This window comes from Eulemur rufifrons, chromosome 14 (assembly GCF_041146395.1).
Source record: "Eulemur rufifrons isolate Redbay chromosome 14, OSU_ERuf_1, whole genome shotgun sequence".
NCBI classification, from domain to species: Eukaryota; Metazoa; Chordata; class Mammalia; order Primates; family Lemuridae; genus Eulemur; species Eulemur rufifrons.
The window spans coordinates 17,042,961-17,064,942 of record NC_090996.1 but is presented as its reverse complement, the minus strand read 5'-3'; the positions used below and the strand labels follow the sequence as shown (position 1 = coordinate 17,064,942).

General features: G+C 48.8%; 1 protein-coding gene across 1 annotated transcript in view; it reads left to right on the top strand.

Annotated features, from left to right (window-relative positions):
• DNAAF5 (dynein axonemal assembly factor 5) overlaps positions 1-18,013 on the top strand; it is a 46,742-nt gene extending 28,729 nt beyond the window's left edge. Inside the window, exons 8-13 of the mRNA XM_069485867.1 lie at positions 604-772; positions 6,597-6,744; positions 10,302-10,452; positions 11,373-11,529; positions 14,356-14,547; positions 17,464-18,013. Coding sequence (XP_069341968.1) covers positions 604-772; positions 6,597-6,744; positions 10,302-10,452; positions 11,373-11,529; positions 14,356-14,547; positions 17,464-17,600 — 954 coding nt within the window. The 3' untranslated portion in view covers positions 17,601-18,013. The remainder of the gene's footprint in view (positions 1-603; positions 773-6,596; positions 6,745-10,301; positions 10,453-11,372; positions 11,530-14,355; positions 14,548-17,463) is intronic.
• Positions 18,014-21,982: the final 3,969 nt, after the last annotated feature.

Below are 21,982 nucleotides of genomic sequence, written 5' to 3'. Positions count from 1 at the left end.
ATATCAGCAAAAGCGGAGTCTTCGTTGGGCCCCTGAATGACGGCAGGACAGGCTAGTCCGCAGAGCAGCCCCCAGCCTCAGAGTGGGGCCACGAGAGAGCCTTGAGCACTTGATGTCCTTAGACCACAGCAGAAAGGCGCAGGTTGCAGGGTGGCTGGCCAGCTCATCGCTACTCACCTCCCACCCTCTGCCCCTCCAGAGCAGCACTGGCCAGGGTAAAAGCTGAGCTGGGAGGGCAAGGCTGGTCCTGGGGGACGTAGTCTGCGTTCAGCTCCTCAGGTCCCCCCACACCAGCCTCAGAGCTGTTTGTCCTCTGCTCGATTTGGGTAAACCCAGGGCTGGCACCGCGATGTTCAGTAGATGCACATTTGCCCGTTTCATCGTCTGCTGTATAAACAGCATCAACACAGGTGGGAACCGAGGCCACAGCTCTGCCGCTGCAGCCCACGCTCTCCCGCAAGGGTTTCCATGGTGCGGTCCCCTCCTGGCGGAATGTTCCTGGTGGGCCTAAGTGGTTCCTACCCTCAGATGAGGCTCCAGGAGGAAGTTTGAGCCTTAACAACGGCAATGGCTGTCATCTCAACGTTTGACTTTCCCCTCCAGGCTGGGGAGGCAGTGGCTGCGCTGGCCGCAGTGGAGAGCGTCAGCGGCAGCCAGGACCTGTATCGCAAGCACATGGGCCCCCTGCTGGAGCACTTGACCGCGTCACACGGCGACTGGACCGTGCACTCTCCAGAACTCGCGCAATTCAGCGTGGTCGTCTCTCAGTCCGGTGAGTCCCCATGGGGCCGCGGCTGCCGTCATCTCAGACACGAGAGGTTTCTGTGAACCAGAACTAACTGAGCTATTTTTAACTGAGACATATTTTTTAAAAATAGCTGATAGTCCCTCTTGCTTATGGAGAACAAGCATTTTAAGGAACAAAGCCTTTTAAAATGCTAAGGACATCATACTGAAGACTGTGACGTAGCTCTTTAAAGTGTGCCCAGGCACACATTTTTTATGTTAGACCTTGAAAATGTGATTTTTCATGGTCTCTTTTGTAGCTGGTATTCTTCAAATACATCTGAATTTTATTGCAGAATTTAGCACATCCAACCCAAGTGGTGTTTTGAGCATGTGAGTTAGAAGGACGTGGCCCCAGCCCCTCTGAAACGCCTGCATTTTTATCAGTTCTCCATGCGCTTCCAAATTCAGGCACGTGCTGAAATGAACAGTGTGACCGACTTTATGATACTTTGTTACAGATGTAAAATGCACACTTCAGATTTTAGTGAAGTTTTCATTAAAGAAATTATGATTTAGTGCATATATCCTGTACTTTTCCAAGTAACTATAAACACGTCGAGCTTGATGGTTTTTTCTTCACTTGCCTCCATGGTTCTGTCGTGCACCGCACCCTTGTGCACCTCTGAGTGGTGTCACCACCCCTTTCTGGTTGTGTAAAGTGCTGTAATTATGCTCTGGGTCTAAGGATACATCGCATTAATGTGTGACTCCTGCACATTGCAGAGATTGGTCGTCACTGTTGGAGGCGGCCCAGGACCTGCCAGAGGGTTGATCTTGGTGGCCCAGTACTGAAGCCCAGGTGAAAACCCAAAATTACTCTTGTCAAGTGTAGTCAGGACCATGTTTCCATATAAAGAAAATGCTAATGATTGCTAACAGTATGACACACTGGTGTGCCAGGCACCGTCCTAACTGCTTCACAGACAGCGTCAAATCCTCATCGCTGTTCTGTGTGGTAGGAACTGTTGACCCCATTTCATTGACAAAGACACTGGGGCACAGAGAACTTCATTGACCTGACCAGGGGCACACAGCTGATAGACTGAGCAGGACCCCAAACCCTCCACCCCCCCCCATGTCTCTTGGAGATGGGGGCCCAGTGTATTTAGTTTTGCATTTTTACTGAGTGTCACCCATAGTAATCTCACAAATCACATTACTCCAGTCTTCACAGGTCAGAAAACCGGCGAGCAGAGCCTGGGGCCAGCCTTGCAGCGAGGACTTGCGCTCACTGCGCCTGCAGTCGTCTCGCTAAGATTCGATATTTCTATTAGCAGTTTTTCTTACGATGTTGGTATAGCTGATTGGCAACTTGGAAAACAAATTTATCTGGGCCCACGTCTCACATCACACACCAAAAAACAGGAGAATTGGCAGCACCCTGCCCGGGGACAAGAGCTGGTCGCAAAACCACGAGTCATTAACCCAGCGATTATCTTAGTTCTTCTGTGCACACGTGTGTGCAAAATCTCAAAGGAAATATAACACGATGTTTCCAACACAGGGTCCTGGGAGCACAGATGATTTTTGTTTTCTTCTTTCTTCTTTATTTTTCTGTATTTTCCAAGTTTCCTATAATGAACACGTACTACTGTAATAAACAGACAAAGCACAAGGATTAAAATAAATTTTTTAAATACGAGAAATTTTTTTTTTTTTTTTTTTTTGTTGAGACAGAGTCTCACTTTGTTGCCCAGGCTAGAGTGAGTGCCGTGGCGTCAGCTTAGCTCACAGCAACCTCAAACTCCTGGGCTTAAGCAATCCTACTGCCTCAGCCTCCCGAGTAGCTGGGACTACAGGCATGCGCCACTATGCCCGGCTAATTTTTTCTATATAGATTTTTAGGTGTCCATATAATGTCTTTCTATTTTTAGTAGAGACGGGGTCTCGCTCAGGCTGGTCTCGAACTCCTGACCTTGAGCAATCCACCCGCCTCGGCCTCCCAGAGTGCTAGGATTACAGGCGTGAGCCACCGCGCCCGGCCGAGAAATTTTTAATTAAGCTTATTTTCAGAAGTTCTCTGAAAAGGTAAGTTTAAATGTAATTATTTTAAGCATACAGAAAGGGAGAACCACAAAGGAAAGATACAGACTTGGCTGTGTACATCTAGAGCCAAAACAAAAGGAAAGGAGCCTTCAGAAAACATTTCCGGTAAATGTGGCAGTGTAAGATCTGTGTTAAACAGAGCTCACACAAAATGAGGATAAAAGCATTAACCCCAAACAAATAGGCAAAATATCTAGATTATATTTTTTTAAAAAGAGTTAATTCAACTCATACAGAGTGGGAAGGTCTTCTGCCCTTCTAACAGTAAAGAAATACGAGTTAAAGACTGTGGGTGCCACGTTTGTAACCTAAGGTTGGGCCACTCGCCACAAGCTCACGCTCCGTGTTGTCCAGCGGGAGCCTTGAGTGTTGCTGGCAGCGCCGTGAATGAGCATGGTTCTTCTGGAAAGCAGTTCTATAGTACACTCTGGAATTGTCAGTGTATTCACACCCATTTATCTAACAACCAAATTCATGAGAATTTATCCTAAGGAAATAATTCTTCTTATGGGAAAACTTACGTACCCAAAATATTCAATAGGGCATAATTTGATAACAGGAATCCGAAGTGACCCAAGTACCTAACAGGAAGTTAAATACGTAAAGATGTTTCCATTAAAGAGGTTCCCGGGCAGCTGATAGAAATAGTTGTCCTATACCTGGTTCACAACACGGGAAAACACGCATGGTGCAGCCTGAAGGGACAGGGAGACTGGGCGTGAGCAGGAAGGTCAGTGCTGGGAAGGCAGCCGTCAGCGTGGCAGGTTTGGGGTTTATCATGTTCTAGAAATGGTGGCCCGCATCAAAGATACCTCCAGAGCCTGGGAAGGAGCTGTCGGCCTGACTCTTCAGCAGTTGAGCATCACCTGGGACTTCAGGCTCTTTTCTGTATTTAGGCCAGAAAATGTGTGTTCTTTCCAGTTAAAATGTAGGGAGTGTTAAAAAGGCAGAAATGGTGTCAGAAGTCGCAGGGCAGGAAAGCCCTTAGTTCTGGGGCGTCTGGCCGTGCTGGGTCAGGTGTCCTGCCAAGGCCCTGGGTGCCGGTGTCGTGGGGAGGCCACAGGAGTGGGCGTCAGGACCAGTGCGCAGGGCCCTTGGCTCTCGGGTCCAACCTTGAGTTACAGCAGACACAGGCAGAGGCAGTGAGCGTGCTCTGAAAGGAGTCATGCCCCAGTAAACAGCAACAGACAGATGGTGCCAACGGAGAGGGACCCACATCCTTGGGGGTGGCCCAGCCACATCTGCCCAGCCAGGTCCTGAGTGCTGCGTGCTCAGGGTCCACGTGGACAGGCAGAGGTGGCTCTCCTTTCGGTCACAGCACCTTCCTCTGTGGTCACATCCCCTCACACCCTGGACCTGTAGGGAGGCAGCACACATGTGGGACATCTATGGGGCACCAGGTGTGTCCTTACCTTGTGTTTTGTTGAGGTTTGCTGGGGGCATAGGGGACACTCCTGCAGTGGGGACACCACCAACTTCAGGGGTTCCTGTGGCTTCAGCAGCAGCATTTGGGCAGGTGCCTGCACACATTATCTAGACAGGGAAGCAAGACCCAGAGAATCCAGGCACTTGTCCAAGAAGCTGGGGTTCTAGCCAGGTGCAGACACCGCACACAGCTGAGCAAACCCAGCCTCAGCCTGGCCTTTAAAACTCTGAACTTAGCCTATCTGTGGAAAATATTTTGCTGGATATATTTCATTTTGAAAGGCAATTCTTAAAAATCAGCAGTGATTTTCAGACCCAGAGTGCCCAGTCCAGCTCGTGTAGAGGCTGCTGCTGTGCAGTGTGGCAGTGACGCAAACTGTGGTGACGCTGATGCCGTTCACCGTTTCAAATGATTGAGAAGGCCGACGAGGTGGCTCACACCTGTGACCCCAGCACTTTGGGAGGCTGAGGTGGGAGGATCACTTAAGCTCAAGACCAGTTTGGGCAACATAGTGAGACCTCATCTCTATAAAAAATTTTAAAATTATCCAGGCATGGTGGTGCACACCTGTAGTCCCAGCTACTCGGGAGGCTGAGGCAGGAGAGTCACTTGAGCCCAGGAGTTCAAGGCTGCAGTGAGCTGTGATGATGCCACCGCACTCCAGCCTGGGCAACAGAGCGAGACCCCGTCTCTAAAATTTAAACAAAAATGTTTGAGAAGAGGAAGATTGGCTGCATTAGAAACATCCTGTTTTTTGGTCTTCCTTCCACATTGACTCGAGTCTGAAAGGCAAACCCCATGCTGGTGAGGATTAAACCACATGGAAGGGAAGAAGCCACTTCAGGGAAATTTTGGCGTATGGTTTTGCATATATTCTTTTTATTTTCCTAAAAGTGTTTTGACTTCTTGAAGCGTAAATGTTGTGTATCCATGCCTTTTCTCTGTGCTCAGTCCAGAACGGGTTCTGGGTGCTCCTCGCAGGGCTCTACCCCGTAGGCTTCTCGCTCACTCTGCGGCCGTGACCTGCCGTGGGGGTGGCTGCACTTGCTCCCAAGGTGGTGGTAACACATCGCGGAGTGCTTAACGTTGAGTGTGCTGGCTACCAAATCCACCTGTCTTTTTATACCATAGGCAATGACAAATGTCCTACATTTTTGAGAAACGTTTTTTCTCTTTATTAGGGAGCATTTGTTTAACCCAGACTTTTAAGTATTAAAAATAATTTCAGACCCAGTTTGTAAAGAATGGCTGTTGGAGTGCACAGATTAAAATTTTTCTTTGCAGGAGGGTACTTAAGACATGGTTGACGCTCACTCTTTCCTCTCATTTATGGATTTCATCTGTTTTCCTTTGTGAATACAATGCTTCAGTCTTGGGAGATTGATACTTCCTGAATGTTCTCTCTCCTTCTGTGATTGACACGTTTCCAGGGTTTTGGGCGATGTGGCAGAGGGTCCAGGCAAACCCCTGTGCTCACGTGCTGGAGGGATCCTGCCGGTCAGCACAGCCACGCGTTTTCACACCGGCTGGCGTTAACACAGGTCCTCCCTTGTTCATTTTGCAGGCATTTACGCACAAGGCTTCAGGCGCTGTATCTTAAAGTATAAAGGTTTAGGTTGCTTGGCTGCCCCTCCAGCTTGTTAAGAGTTGGCAGAATGTGTTACAAAACAGAATCGTTTGAGGGTGGCCACTCTAACGTAGGAAGTTCTGTTGTTGGCACGAGGCAAAGCAGGGAAGGTGTTCTGTGGCCTGTGCACTTGTGAATCGCAGCTCGTGTCTAAACACCAGTCACAGTGCAGTGAGTCCCAAATACTAACTGTTACTACCTGTGCTTGAAACCTGCTCACAGCACGGGGAGACTCGCACCCATTTCTTCATCTAATGATACGTTTCTGTGTTTGCTTTACCTTGCAGCTCCAGCGCAAAGGAAGTAATACGTTTAAAAAGGGATGATGGCTGCAAAGTTTAATTTGATCAATTTTGGTTATCTTTAAAATGTGGCTTGACTTTAATGTTTTAAAAGAATTTGGAAAAGTATAAGGAAAATAAAAAGTGTATATATTGAATGACGAGAGGGATTTTGAGAGGCTAAAGTTTTCTCAGTTACTTTTCTTTTATTGTTACCTCAATGATCCGGAAAGGAGAGGAGGTGATGTGGGAAAGGTTGACAGGAGCCGTGTGAGTGTCTGTGGAACGTCTGTCCCCAGAGTGGGACGTGCCCCTGGTCTGTGTCCTGTGCTGAGAGCACAGGCCGCCTCCAGTCTTCAGAGGCTACACAGGCACAGCGTGGAGCCCCGGGGCACCATGGAGCCAGCTGCTGCTGTCTGTCTTCCAGGCCCTGCCCTCGGAGAGGCTCTGCAGCACGTGGTCCCCACGCTCAGGGCCTGCCTGCAGCCAGCCAGAGACCCCCAGCTGCGCCTGAAGCTCTTCTCCCTCCTGTCCAAGTTGCTGCTGCGAGCAAAGGACACCGTGGACTCCCAGGGGTAGGTCGGTTTCTGCGTCTGTGTGGCTCCACCTGGGGGCTGGGCCGGGGTCCCCCACCTCCCTCCCCTCACCCCGAGGTCTGAGGGAGCATGGGGTGACCCCTGGGCTTCTGGATGGCCTCTGGGCTTCTGGGTGGGCTGTGTCCGGCGACACTCCTGTCCTCGCTGGGTAAACAGCAGGGTTGCTGGCAGTGAATGCACTGTACAGAGAAACACTACATCAAAGTCGATGTAGTATGGTCATTAAAATTCCATTGAATGAAAAAGTTTCAGGGAACATTAACTATTAATGGCTTATATATTGGCTATTCTCAGGTTTAAAAGCATTTTGGTACCTTTCAAACCTGACAGAATTGATTGAGTTACCACTGATGGTTAAAACCGTAGAAATATTCTTCTGTTCCATAAAAGAACTTGTAGTTAGCATTAGAACATTAAGGGCCTCCGGTTTTATGGCTGTGCAGTAACAGAAAGGGCTCAGAGAAGCACAGGGAGGGAGGAGCGAGTACTCGGCTGGAACCTGCTGCCGGAGCCCTCAGGACGCCTCCTCTGGGGTGGCTTCCAGGATGCAGGGGAGTCCAGAGTTGCTGTGGGGGCACAGGCCCCACCCAGTGCCTCTGGGGCTGCTCAGGGCCCTCTCAGTTTCCTCTGTTAAGTCAGCAGGTGTGCAGGGTCACCCTGGTCACACCCTAGCTCCCCCGCCAGGTCTCAGCAGGACAGAGATGCTATGGGCTCTGTCAGCACCGGGCCCCTACCCTGAGGCAGTGGACTGTCACAGTGTGGTGACACACTGACGTTTCTCATGCAAAGAACCTGGTCCCGCAGACTTCCCTCCTCTGTCTGTCACCCCCACCTCTCTGCAGTTGGGTGTCAGCCATCACACGGCAGGAATCTTGTTTCCTGCTTGTCTGCAAACCTTCAAGGCTTAGGAGGGACCACAGGACACTGACTGAGGACACTGGCCACCATCCTGCTGGCGGCAGATAGCCATGTAGACAGCACACAGGCAGGTGGCGGGGTCCAGGTTGTACCCTCCCAGAACTCAGCCGATTCCGTGAGGAGCAGTGAAACAGGTTCTGAGTGGAACAGAGTTAACAGATACAGCTTTCAGGCTTGAGCTAAGTTCCCAAAAGAAACTGCACTTAAAGAACTTCTTATGGAAAGAAACTGGTATTAGAAGTAAGTTATTCGAATTGCAATGATTTTAGTCAAATTATTAGCCTTTTTTAACAGGCAAGAAAGATTTTTAAAATCCATTTGGTTTTGATCTTTAGGATTATAAAATGATAGATTAGGTATGATATCTCATGGCCCTGTTAAATAGAAACAACAGGAAGGGAATCGTGCCAACCACTCTGTATGGGGGTCCCCCATTCTGTGCCAGCAGTGTAGACGCTCGCCATGGCGGGTGCTCGGGAGGTCTGGGTGCCCGAAAAGTCGGTTTCCACCTTGGACTCACGTGGATCGTTAAAGGTTCCACGGTCGTCCTCATACGCGTTGGTTACCCTTATCTGAAATGCTTCGGACCAGTGTGTTTCATGTTTTTTTGGGATTTCAGAATATTTGCATCATACTTCCTGATTGAGCACCTTTAATCTGAAAATCCAAAATGCTCCAGCGAGCATTTCCTGTGCACGTCATGTCAGCGCTCAAACAGTTTTGGATTTTGGACTTTTGGATTAAGGATGCCCACCCTGTATCTGACAGAAGTGCTAAAGAAACAAACAGCCTGGAGATTCAGGGCAGGGGCTCCTGGTCTGAGAATGTGCCCATTTTGGGGACTGTAACCCTCTAGTTAGCTCACGATCCCCTCTGTAAATAGGAGGCCCTCGGATGCAGAGCCCAGAGTGTCAGCTGCCGCGTGGGCCTCTGCTGGGCTCGCTCTGGGCTCCTGGCTACGGTGTCGGGTCCTGCAGCCCTCACTGGGCCTGGGCCACCTGTCCCAGGTCATGCCTTGTGCTGTTGCCAGAGCTGCTGTTGAGATGCCCTTGGAGAATCCGACGGAGACAGGCGCAAGGGGGCGCCATGGCGGAGACGTCCTCCCCAGGGCTCTGTTCCTGTGGGCTGAGACCCAGGAAAATGTTGACAGCCTCAGAGTAAAATCACTTGCTGGCAAAGGCAATGTGCATGATTTTAATGAGCACTTTGCCCACTTAATGTGGTCTCTCGACAGCAGGGCCCCCGCATGGTGGTCGTGTTTCGAAGGAGCCTGTTGGGCAGGTTTCCCTGGCAGATCTTGTCTTAGAGGGACCTGGTCCGGGCCCAGGTGTGCAGCTTCCCGTATGCAATAGAATTCATTGTTTGAAAGTAACATGCTGCTTTTTTTTACTCTCCATCATTTGGCGGTTCAGGTGGCAGGTTCCAGCCGATGCTAGAAGAAGCAGCGCCTGTGTGACTGCAGCCTGTCATTCTGTATCGTGGCCCAGCCAGCACTTGTGCCCTTAAGGCCATGGCTCTCCCCAGCCACCTTGCATGGGTCACCTTGGAGCTGGGCGCAGGGTTAAGTCATTCCAAAGAGTCCTCTTGTAAATCGGTGTGCAGGAAATGGCAGCTCTTTGTGTAAAAATTAAAACACATTAAAAACCTAATTAAATATGTGCAAATCATCCTGCACCAAATCAGCTTTCCAGATTTGTTCATTTTCCCTTTGCTGTTGGTTCTGAAATGCCTCTGCCGGAAGCCAACACAGCCAAAGCCAAGGGGCCACGATGGGCAGGGGTCAGGGACGCCTCTGGGCATGTGGAATAGTCTCTGGCACATTCTGGGATTCAGCTAAATAGCTGGTATTGGAGACTTGAGCCACCTTGGAAATGTACTTTGGAATGATGTCAGGATATGAATGATTTGTTCAACTAAACATGTCTTTGATCTGCCAGTGGAGGCCTGTAGGTGCAGTGGGGCTGGTAGGAAATACGAAGGCTTCTCTTGCTGTAGTTTTTAACAGGGCTCTTGAGGTGTGGCACTAACGCAGCGCCAATCCAGGCAGGCAAAGTGAAAACACAGGGCTGGGCATTCTTGTTTTATGTTGCTTTATTTTTGTCTTAATGGAATGTTAAGCTGGTTGATCACCATCGAAACGAAGTCACCCGACTGTTGGCAGGAATGTCCCATCCCCGAGTTGTTGTGTTCAGGGCCCTGGGGCCTCACCTTGTGGCCGGAGGCACCCGATGGGCCTGTGTCTGCAGGGTGGGCACAGGTGGGAATGGGGCTGCTAGGCTCAGCCGTCCTTGGAGCGAGGAGGAGTGAAAGGAGAAGTCTCTGGCGACAGAGCCAAGAAAGGCTGAAAACACACCCTTGGGCTTGCCGGGGTCCCAGGAGGGGCTGCTGCAGCCCTGGAAGTGCAGCCCCTGCTCTGTGACTGCAGCTGTCTCCCCTCCCCACCGTTGGAACAGCCCCAGGCCCTGCAGGCGGCTCCCCGGGGAAGCGCAGGTGCCCTCGATTCTGTCCAGTCCTCGGTTTCCATCTGGCTTCCCCTCAGCCCCGTTCATTTCCCAAACTAAACATGTCCTCCAAAGAGAGCGTCTGCCCTGCTCATCTCTCTCTGCACTTGGCTCCAGGCAGTTTCACAGCTACCTCGAGACAGTGGCAAAGGACATCCTGGTCCCCAATCTGCAGTGGCATGCGGGGAGGACAGCCGCGGCCATCCGCACAGCTGCCGTGTCCTGCCTCTGGGCACTCACCAGCAGCGAGGTCCTGTCAGCCAAGCAGGTACGGCTCCGGGAGCGTCCTCAGTGGGAGCAGGGGCGCCAGGCCAGGGCCCACCGGCCTCCATGGTGCCCCTGGCAGACCTTGTGCAGTGAGGAACACGCAGGGGGTTGGGGGCAGCAGCTCAGTCTCCATTTAGGGGAGCTGTGTGGGCAGAGGCCGTGCTCAGAAGGGGGAGGCAGCAGGGCCTGCAGTGTGGGTGGAGCGGGTGCGACAACAGGAACGGAGGCGCCAGGACCGTGAGTTGGTGCTAACATTTTGTTTCCTTTGATAATCTGGGGATTCGATGAGGATTTGGTCACCTTTTGTTAGGATCATGTAATGAATGTTCCTTACAAGACCAAGTTTTAACCGTCAGGCTGAAGAGGACAGGCTCAGGCTTCCTGCACCATCTTCACTGGTACCTCCAGCTCACACAGGAACTAGGAAACAGACCAGACACATTAAAGCCTCGATATTTCTGCTCTTGCTTTTATTTGTACTTTGGTATCACGATGTGAGTAGTCTGGGACACAAGAGCTCCGGGGGAAGATGCGTTGCCAGGCGCCTGAGCGGAGCGTGAGCACCACCTCCTGGCGTGCAGGCGTCGTTCCTTAAGTTAAACAGTCCAGAAACTATCAGACACGTGCACTTGCACTGTATGCAGGTTTTAGGCCTCACTAAAGAGAGGTAAATATGTTTTTAAAAAAATCAACTGACCGAGTTAAATAAGAATTGTTCAAATTATCTAAATTTTAAAATCAAGAATCCAGTCTACTTCCTAGGTGAGACATTTTTAAAATAGCATTCCAAACTCCACTGTATTTGTATCAAAATATACGTAAAAGACCAAAACCACGCCTTTTACTGGCAGGAGTGCACAGTGATCCTCGTCCTCGGATGGATCTGGCTGTGACTCACCCCGCTGTGTTTGCTCATTGCAGATTCAGGACGTGCAGGAAACGCTGATGCCTCACATTCTGACCACCCTGGAGGAAGATTCTCAGATGACTCGATTAATTTCATGCCGTATTATTAATATATTTTTAAAAACCTCTGATGACGTGCTTGATCCGGATAAATTCATCAAGATTTATCCTGGTAGGAGATTTTTGTTTTTCTAAGCATGTGTGTATAGAGTCGGCCCTCTGTATCCAGAATTCTGTCAGCACCCATGGATTCAACTAACCTTGGATCAGAAATATTTGGGGAAAAAAATTCCACAAAGTTCCAAAGAGCAAAACTTGAATTTGCCACACACCGAATACTATGTTTAGTCCACGTGAATGAAGTGATGTGTAGGCATTGCGTTAGACACTGTCAGTAATATAGAGATGATGTAAAGTATATGGGAAGTTGTGCACAGGTTATATGCAAATACTCCTATTTTATATCAGGACTTGAGCATTTGGGGATTTGGGTGTCCACGGGGGTCCTAGGGCCACAGATACCCAAGGACGATTTTATTTAAGTTTGACAGAGGTTTCTTTTATAGAAAAAGTAGAAAATGCTACTTTTTGACTTCTAGTCAAGTTGGTACTATGAGTCCAGACACAGCTAAGACAGATAAAATGTCACTAAATAAATAGCATTAACACAAGAAAACAAGGAAAACACCTTCTGGGTTTCAGGACAGGAGTTAGCCCTAGAGAGGGTGGAAGAGGGCTGGGATAGGGCAGGGTGTGCTGTGGCTGCAGATAGATACAGCTGTTACTTTTTCTTTTTTTAAGAGATGGGGTCTTGCTGTGTTGCCCAGGCTGGTCTCAAACTCCTGGGCTCAAGCAATCCTTCCACCTCTGCCTCCCAAGTAGCTGGGACTACAGTTGTGCCACCACACCAGGCTCGTTATTTTTTATTTCTTAAAACAGGAAATGACTACACAGGTTTTCATTATCTGTACTCTTTGTATGCCAAAAATATTTAGTAATCTTTAAAAGATGGTTTTTAAGAATTCCTCGAAATGAAGAATAGTCACTGGGATGTAAAACTTGATGCATTGGATAAACTCCAGGCTAAACGTGGCTGAAAACGGAGTTAGTGAGTTGAAAGACCGTAACTTTGAATTTGCTGAGAATAAGCACAGAGGAGATGGAAAGTGTGGGGAAGGAAGCAGGACGGGGAGTGGGAATGAGAGGGTCCCAGGACAGTGGGGGCCAGCGGGATGGTGGGGGACAGCCTTGGAGGGGTGGTTACTTGGAATTCCCGGAACTGGAGACAGACATGAACCGGCAGGTCCAGAATCCACGCGCTGCGCGGGGTCTGGGCGCCTTCCCACACATTCTCTCAAGTTTGGTTTTTTGTTTCTATTTTTGTAACAACAAATGTCTTGTTCCTACTGCAGTCTTTATAGTCCTATTTTTGAACAAGTTCCATCAAAGTGATTTCTTGGCTGTCAGGACTGGTTGGGATTTCACTCACTTTTTAAAACAAAAGTTAGTGAAAAGATTGCACATATTTGGGCATTTTTCCTACAGTTTACGGCAAATCCCAGTGTAGTTATTTTCATTACAAAGGATTCCTCTGTAGGCTCCTTTGTTTCGCAGTGCCTGTTCTGTGCTTCTCCAGGCCACGTGTTTGAAGAACTGTCGCCCACGTGGCTGGGCAGGGAAGGTGCCCTGAGACGTGAGCACAGATGCCCCTTGGACCTCCTGTGACGATCCAATGAGCGCTGGTATCAGAACGGGCCCATTTGTGCCCGAGTTGACGGCTGCTCAGAAAGGGTGGCCTCATGCTGTCACGAAAGTGGACTTTTAGGTGGCGTTTTCTGTTTACAGCTAGAGAGGGGGGAGTGACATCCTAAACACAGTAGCAAAGGCCTCCTGTGACTCCAGAGTTGGCCTGAGCCCATGAGAAATGCCCTCGGAGGAACGTGTCCTTGCTCTTTTGCTTTTGTTTGTTGGCTGACGTTGGACGGGATGTAAGTCTCTGACTTGGGTCCTTCATCCCTGAGGTGTGTGTAGTGACAGCACTGCCTCGCAGGGCGTCTGTGTTGAGGGTGCTCAGACGGTGCTCCGCAGAGGGCCAGCCCTACGGTGGCTTCCTTTCCTGTACCTGCACCAGAGGTGGTGACCAGAAGCCCAGCACCCTCAGGGAAGGGTCTGGGTGCTTCCCGGGAGTTGACCCAGTGGGTCCCATCTCACAGCCATGTCGTCCTGGTGGGACATCCGATCTTTGGGTGCTGTTCATGCCTTTCAGTAAGCCAGGAGCAGCTTGCTGCGGGCAGAGCATGCCCTCCGAGTGTGAGGGCAGCCCGCGCCCACCCCAACCCTGTGCGTGTGTCAGTGTTCACCTGCTGACTCATTTTACGGGCTTGATCTCTGAGAATGTCCAGAAGATAACGTGGTAGTAGGTGCCAAAGATTTTTTTAAGATGATGGGAGAAAAGCGTAAATTTGATAAAAATCTTATCCAAGTTTGGGCACATGGCTCATGCCTATAATCCCAGCACCCTTGGAGGCTGAAGTAGAAGGATCACTTGAGGCCAAGAGTTCAAGGCCAGCCTGGGCAATGTAGCAAGACCCCATCTCTATAAAACATAAAAATAAAAATCTTATCCATCAACTTAAAAGTTTCTACCCATCAGCAAGGGTCATTCCTCTGCTTCCAGCATCAGAATGGTCTTTTCACGGAGGCTCAGCAGAAATACAAGTGGCTGTCCAAGCCCGCTGGGCAGGTTATCAGAGGGGCCTCAAGGGGCTCAGGTCACTGTCTTCCACCCTATCTGCTGGGGCCTAGGAGTCCCAGGACACCGGGCACACCCTGCGGTGGGCTCTAGGTGCACGGAAGTCTCCCCATGAGGTGTGGGTTTCCTGGGACCTGAGGGCGGGTGCCTCACAGGTGTGTGAAGGGGGCACCTTCAGTGGAAGTTTATATGTGAAATGTCTGCTCCAGAATCTCACACACTCTCATCCTGGCCCCCTCCTTCCAGAACTCCTAAAACGTCTGGACGATGTCTCCAACGACGTGAGGATAGCAGCTGCCTCTACCTTAATCACCTGGCTGAAGTGCATCAAAGGCGCCGATGGGAAGTCTTACTATCAAAGCAGCATCCAATACCTGTATAAAGAACTCCTCGTGTACCTTGACGACCCAGAGAGTGCCGTCCAGGATGCAGTTTTAGGTAAGATTTCTAATGACCTGTATGCAATTCTGATACCTGTGCTGAGTGTGTCCGTCGGGGTCCTCCTGGCTGAGCAGTTTGAGCAGCTGCAGGGAGCGCAGGCGGCCCCGGGCTCAGAGGACCCGGCCGTCCCTCAGCAGCCTCAGGGCCCCGCACGCTCGCACGCCAAGGCTTAGTGGGTTGTAGCCACTCATATTGACTATGATAGAAAATAAAATTCAGAAAAATTTTAAATACTTGTTACTTTGTTTAAAATAACAATAGTACCCATTCTATATTAACACAACATGTGGTTTTTTTTTTTTTTGAGACAGAGTCTCACTCTGTTGCCCAGGCTAGAGTGAGTGCCGTGGCGTTAGCCTAGCTCACAGCAACCTCAAACTCCTGAGCTCAAGCGATCCTCCTGTCTCAGCCTCCCGAGTAGCTGGGACTACAGGCATTCACCACCATGCCCGGCTAATTTTTTCTATATATATTTTTAGCTGTCCATATAATTTCTTTCTATTTTTAGTAGAGATGGGGTCTCGCTCTTGCTCAGGCTGGTCTCGAACTCCTGAGCTCAAACGATCCGCCCACCTCGGCCTCCCAGAGTGCTAGGATTACAGGCGTGAGCCACCACGCCCGGCCACAACATGTGTTTTGAAAATGTATTTTCCAAAACAAAATAGTTAGCAAGAAGAGTGGCATTGTATCACGTTTTTGCAAGTCTCTTGATGTCTAGCTCGGAAGACACCCAGATCTGCACGTCACTGCCGCAGTGGGTCAGTTATGAGACACATTGTTTTGGCCGAAATACATGGAAAAGGCTTGGCCTCACCTCTGGATTCATACGTAGTTGGGAAAGAGAAGAGTATTTTATTAACAGTGGCCTTTTCTGGTGCTTGTGGGTTGTCCTTGGTGCTGTGCCGACAGCTGACAGGTGCAGCTTCCCAAAGGTACCTGCAGTGTAGACTCTGAAACCTGTCAGGGAACCTTTCGTGCTCATTATAAAATCCACTGGTCCCTCTCACACTTTGAACGTAGCGGCTTTGCTTTTACAATGTCATTTGGAAAATATTATGTGTATCTTCCCAATGTGGATACGTTTTGTTGTGCAATGTCAAAAAATCACACTTGTTAGCATTGATCTCGGAGTCTAAGAGTCTAAGCTCATGGTGACAGAGACAAGTTTTTTATAATTCTGATTTTTTGCTGGAAAGTTTGAATTTTATCCTCGGCCACAAATACTGTCACTTGCTCTCCTTGGGGTGATAGACTCACTTGACTCATTTTCAAGAAAATGTTCTGCCAAGTACCAGGTCTGCACTTCAAGTTTGTCGTCGGTCAGCCGAGCTCTCGAGGAAAATCAACGCTCCTGGGAGAGCCGCCGGCTCAGCTCCCAGCTTGGTCACACCTCCCCGTACCAGCGCTTCGTGCAGCACTCACCCCACACGCGTCTTAGCCTGTGTGCTCACGGTGAGTCTGCGGCAGGGAAGGCCGTGGGCCTGAGCCGGCTTCTGCACCGTCAGTGCCAGCGTGAGCGCAGTGACAGGCGGGTAACTTCGAGTGTTACTGTGAACGTGGCTGTGACTCACAGGCTCCCCCAAAGGGTCCTGGGGCCCCGGGATCCTGGAAGCACGCTTTGAGAACCTCAGCCTGGAGTTGCGCGGTCAGATGGTCTGCAAGTGAGTGAGTGCACCAGCACCCGGGTTACTCGGCGGCGGCATCGGTGCTCCCCGGATAACGGAAAGAAGGCGGGGATCAGAGTCATTGGAAATTGCCTGAAACGACAGCAGCGGCCAGTGCTTGGGCCCAAAGCTGCCTCCAGCTTCCTGGTGGGCACCACTGAAGGTCCGGTGGGCACCACAGCCTTACTGCTGGAACCACTGCCCACCCTCCCTGCAGGGTCCCCACAGCCCCTAGTGGCCATCTGTCTTCGAGCTGCAGGGCTGAGACTTGGGGTCCTGCTGGGCCCCCCCTTTCACAACCATCGGCAGAATCTGGTCATCTCCCGCCTGATCACCGCAGCGGCCCCCACCATGCCCCTCACTGCCTCGGCCCCCCTGCCCTGCAGCACCCACTGCCTGCCTTGGCTCCGTGTTTTTTTCCATCTCACATGTCACCGTGAGCACGCCACACGTTTGCCTTCTTTTTTTTTTTTCAAGACAGAGTCTCACTTTGTTGCCTGGGCTGGAGTGAGAGCCGTGGCGTCAGCCAGCTCACAGCAGCTTCAAACTCCTGGGCTTAAGCAATCCTACTGCCTCCCGAGTAGCTGGGACTACAGGCATGTGCCACCATGCCCAGCTAATTTTTTTCTATATATATTTTTAGTTGGCCTGATAATTTCTTTCTATTTTTAGTAGAGACGGGATCTTGCTCTTGCTCAGGCTGATCTCAAACTCCTGACCTCGAGCATCTACCCGCCTCGGCCTCCCAGAGTGCTAGGATTACAGGCGTGAGCCACCGCCCCCGGCTACGTTTGCCTTCTTGATTCTGGTCGTTAGCCACCACTCCCCTGCTGAAACGCGAACTCTACAGGATGGAGTTTCGTTTCCTGCTGTGTCACAGCATCCGCACGCAGTAGGTTTGCAATAACTATATGTCGCATGAATCAGCATCAATAAATATAAGGAAATTGTTATTTTTTAAGCCAGTTTGTTAATGCAGAAAGTGTTCCGGAGGCCAAAAATGCACCCTAAAGACCCTAGGGCCGTTTGGAAGGTGCCTCTATTTCACGGTCTGCCAGCAACTCTAGGGAGATGATTTTCTTTAAGTTTTGTCCATATTGTGACTGTTGTGTACTAACTCAGCAGCATCGGGAAAATTGAAAATGCTCTTATAGGTGTTTTAAGTTTGATATTAAGCTGATGTGCACGTACCGGCAGGACTGGTTTGATGTTTACTCCCGGCATCTTCGGGTGTTCTGCTGTTTTACAGAGGTCCTCAAAGAGGGCAGCGCCCTGTTCCCGGACGTCCTGGTGAGGGAGACGGAGGCCGTGCTCCACAAGCACCGCTCCGCTGCCTACTGCGAGCAGCTGCTGCAGCACCTGCAGGCCGTGCCCGCCACACACTGATCAGCGCGGGCTCGTGGCCGCGAGCTGACGGCTGGCATGGGAGCCAGCGCCACGCCTCTGTCCTTGCCTGCACTGGAATTTGTGGCCTTTAAACCTCGTAAACAGGGCAGCTTTTTGTCAACAGCCAGGACGTGTCACAAGCAAGACTCTGACAGCAAGAAGACTGTCCTTCCCAGGAGACCTGCGCTCAGAGTGGATTCTGTCGTCTTACATCCTGTTCACACGGTTCACTGAGAGGTCTCCAAAAATCCACAGCTAATCTGAAGTTAAGATAAAGGTCTGCTGCTCATGCTGGCAGCCACATTAGCTGCTTTTTTTTGAGCCTCCCCTGCCCTGCTGGGTTCATGGATTCTTGGTTATATCCTGCTGAAATGCCCACCAGGAAAGATCTTAACTATTGAACAAAAAAGGGGGGGAAAAAGCCAAAGTGATTAAAAAGAAATTTCATCTTCCTTTGGGTTCTGTCTCCTGAAATTTAATATCTCAGTGAACAGACTAAAAAGGATTTGAAATCTTAATAGTTGTTATCAATGAAATTTCTCCCTTAAATATACTGGAACTTTATAAGTTCCATGGATATGTGTTCCACGGTATTTTTTCTTAAATCAGTATGCTAGCAGTGTTGAAAGTAAAATATTTAATCAGATCTAATTTTGGTTGTTCTAAGTAGCAGTAAAGTAAAATTGTTATTCCCTAGCACTGTCTACACCCAAGTGCCTAAAAGATTTCATTTTAAGTGGGTATTGTTACCATAAGCCATTATTTATATTAACACAAGGGAGAAATGCTGTGTATATTTTCTAACAATCAAATATTAACATTTATGCTTTCATGTTTGAAAATGTAATTAAAAATATTTATTATAATTATTTTATATGCCTGTCTTTGCGGGGATTTGTTAATTAATCAACGTTTTATGAAACAGCTAGTTTTTCCTTACATTGAGCCTCATAGTGATCCCAGCCTTGACAGTTCCGGTTCCTCTGAGAGGGGCGTCCAGGGCTCTTGTGGTATCCTCTCTGGACACCAGGTGGCAGGAGCTCCCTAACAGTTAGGGTGATCACCAGGGGTTGTAAGGCCACCCATGGGCCCACCTTGAGTGGACACGGGTGCTGAAGGACACGCTCCACTCCTCACCTGTGCCGTCCCACCCTGCCACGTGCTGGCTGTAGGTCTGAGCGTGACAGTCGGAGGAGCTCTCAGCAAGGCCGGTCAGTTCCTAGACGTCTTTAAATGGAGCAAGGTGACACCAGTCCACAGGTGTGTCCAGAGAAAGACCACAAGCCTCCAAAGGGCTAACAAATGTCTGAGAAGGGTTACGTTCCTCTGTCACTTAATTCTTTGAAATTCTGGTAAATGCTCTCCAGTCAGCGTCTACGGAGCCCTCTGCCAGGCGCCGGTGGTGGAGCGGCAGCGTAGACACTGTGCCCCTGGCGTGGGCTTTAATGGTGCTACGGATGTACGATTTACAGACTGTAAAATTCACCCATTCTTAGTGTATGATTAGGTGAGTTTCACTAAATTTAGAGCTGGGTGACGATCACAACCCAGCGTTAGGACACTCCCAGCACCCCAAGGCTCCTCAAGCCCATTGCAGTCACCCCCGCTGTCCACCCCAGCCCCAGGTAACCACTCATCTGCTTTCTGTCTTGATGGCATTACCTTTTCTAATGCTTTACGTGCAGATGGAACTGTGCATTCTGATATTTTCTGAGGCTATTTATCCATTCACTGGTCCAGGGTCAGCAAGACCATTCACCAGGTGATGGATATTTAGTTTGGGGCCATTATGAGCAAAACTGCTCTGAGCTCTGTGTCCCAGTCTTATGTGGACATGTTTCTGTTGCTCTTGGATAAGCACCTCAGAGTAGAATTACTGGGTCATATTTGATAAATGTTTGCAGTCCCTGATCAATGGATTGCTGTTTTTAACTGCTTTATTGAGTTATAACCGACCCACAATTAGCTGCATAGATTTGAAGTGGGCGATTGATGAGTCTGACGTGTACACAGCCACGAAACCACCACCACGATCAAGAGAGGGAACCTCTTCACGATTCCACCCTTGTAGTCCCCTCCTGCTGCTCCCACTCCCTGGTCTCTAGGCAACACTGTCTGCTCAGTCACTATACAGTAGTTCACAGTTTTTAGAGTTATATATAGATGGATTCGTACATGTACTCTTTTTTTGTCTTCTTTCACTTGGCAGTTATTTTGAGATCCATCCACATTGTGTCCATCAATAGTCCACTCCTTTTCATTGCTGAGCTGTGGCTATGCCACAATGCGTCCACTCAGCCACTCATGCACGTCTGAGCTGTTTCTATAATAGTTTTTGGCTATTACAAAAAAAAAAGCTGCTTAGAACCCATGTGTATGAGTCTTTGTGTGTGTACAGATGCTTTCATTTTTCTTGAGTAAACATGTAGGAGTAGAATGACAAGCATAGTAGATGTAGACATAGCTTTTATTTAAGGAACTGCCAAACTATTTTCCAGAGTGGTTGTACCATTTTATGTTTCCACCAGCCGTGTATTAAGACTTCCCGTTCTCCCATTTTTGCCAACACTGGATATGTCTGTTTTTGCTTTCAGCCACTCCATTAGGAGTATTGTGGATTTAATTTGCATTTCCCTAACGTCCAGTGATGCTGAGCATCTTTTCTTGTGCTTATTTGCCATTGGTGTATCTTTATCAGTGAAGTGTCTTTTAAAAACTTTTGCCTATTTTAACAAAACTGGGTTTTCTTTTTCAATATTAAAACATCTTCATATATTCTAGATGCAAGTCCTTTGTCATATATGTGATTTGCAAATATTTATCTCATTCTGTAGCTTGTCTTTTAATTCTTTTAACATTATCTTTTAAAGAACAGAAGTTTTAAATTCCTAATGGTCTAATTTATCAATTTGTTCTTTCATGGATTGTGCTTTTGGTGTTATATCTAAGAAATCTTTGCCCAACCCAAGGTCATAAGGTCACAAAGGCTTCAGTTCCTGAATTTTAAGAAACTGAAAAAGTGACTGTCATAAAGATAATTCATGTATTTACTGCAACCTATACCATGGCTCAAAGGCAAGTTTTGCTTTCCTTTGAAATACTTCTGTGACCTAAATGAAGATATGTGATCCCACAAGGGTGGGAGTTGCTTGAAGATAAAACCACCACCTCCCTTTTAATAGCTGAAGACAGTTCTGTACGTCAGTATGGGGTGATCTCCAAAACATATTGTTAATTTCTAAAAACAAGGAGCACAGTGTTGTGAATAAAAATACCCCATGCATAGAAGAACGGCTGGGGAGCCGCCTACTTGCTTCTATGCGTCAAATATTTCTGGAAGGGACAAAAAAGCTAGTACCAGTGGTGGCCCCTGAGAGGGGACACGTACAACTGAGGGACTGGAGATGGAGTTCAGTCTTTGCCTCTTGGTACCTTAGAATTTACTTTGTAGTGTGTGTATCACCTAGTCACAAACACAACTCACAAAGACTGTTCTGTAATCAGAAACCTGATGCTGGGCGACGCTCTCAGCTCCCAAGTCAGCACACCTGTTTCTTCTGTCCAGAGAACCCGTGGCCCAGGGAAGGATATTCAGGATGTCAAAGCAAAAGGTTTATCAAAAAGTTGTCTTGTTGAGAAATGAAAATGCCAAGACTTGTGCCTAAGCGTTCATAGCAGCTTTTTTCTAGTCCCAAACTGGAAATAACCCAAACATCCATCAGCAGTAATAAATGGATAGACAAACTGTAGCATAGCCACTTGCAGAATATTGCACTGCGATCAAATGGCTGCTACACACTGCAGCAAGGATGGCTCTCAGATGCCAGGCTGGATTAAACAAGCCAGACATTAGAGAGTGCATACAATCTCTTTCACGTGGAATTCTAGAACAGGCAAAGCTACTCCACGGTCGGTACTTTTTAAATCACTGGAGCAATGAAGGGTCTAAGGGGGTTCATTATACTGTTCTCTCTACTTGTGTATGTGTGAGTTTTGCGTGAATTTTTTTCATAATGAAAAATATTAAAGCTCTGAGAACAATCATCCGGCTCAGCTCGAAGGCAAAGGCCGAGGCTGTGTGTGCTCAGAGGCTGCCTCCTCCGGGCAGGAGCAGGAGTGCGGTGCCCTTTTACCTTGCCTTCCCGCCACCAGTTGCCTCCTGACCAGCCTGGGAACTTAAAAGTCACATTTTCTCAAAAGATAAATCTTCCTTCCTGACTGTTCCCTATTTTCCGGGATGCTGGAATGCCAACATCATTCTGACATCAAGGCATTGCCTGTGTGATGTCAGACATAAGTGAAGGGTGGTAGAGTATGAATACCTTTTCTTTTCCAGGCTTTGAGTCATTTATAATTTTCAAAGCATCTTAAGAGGCCACAGG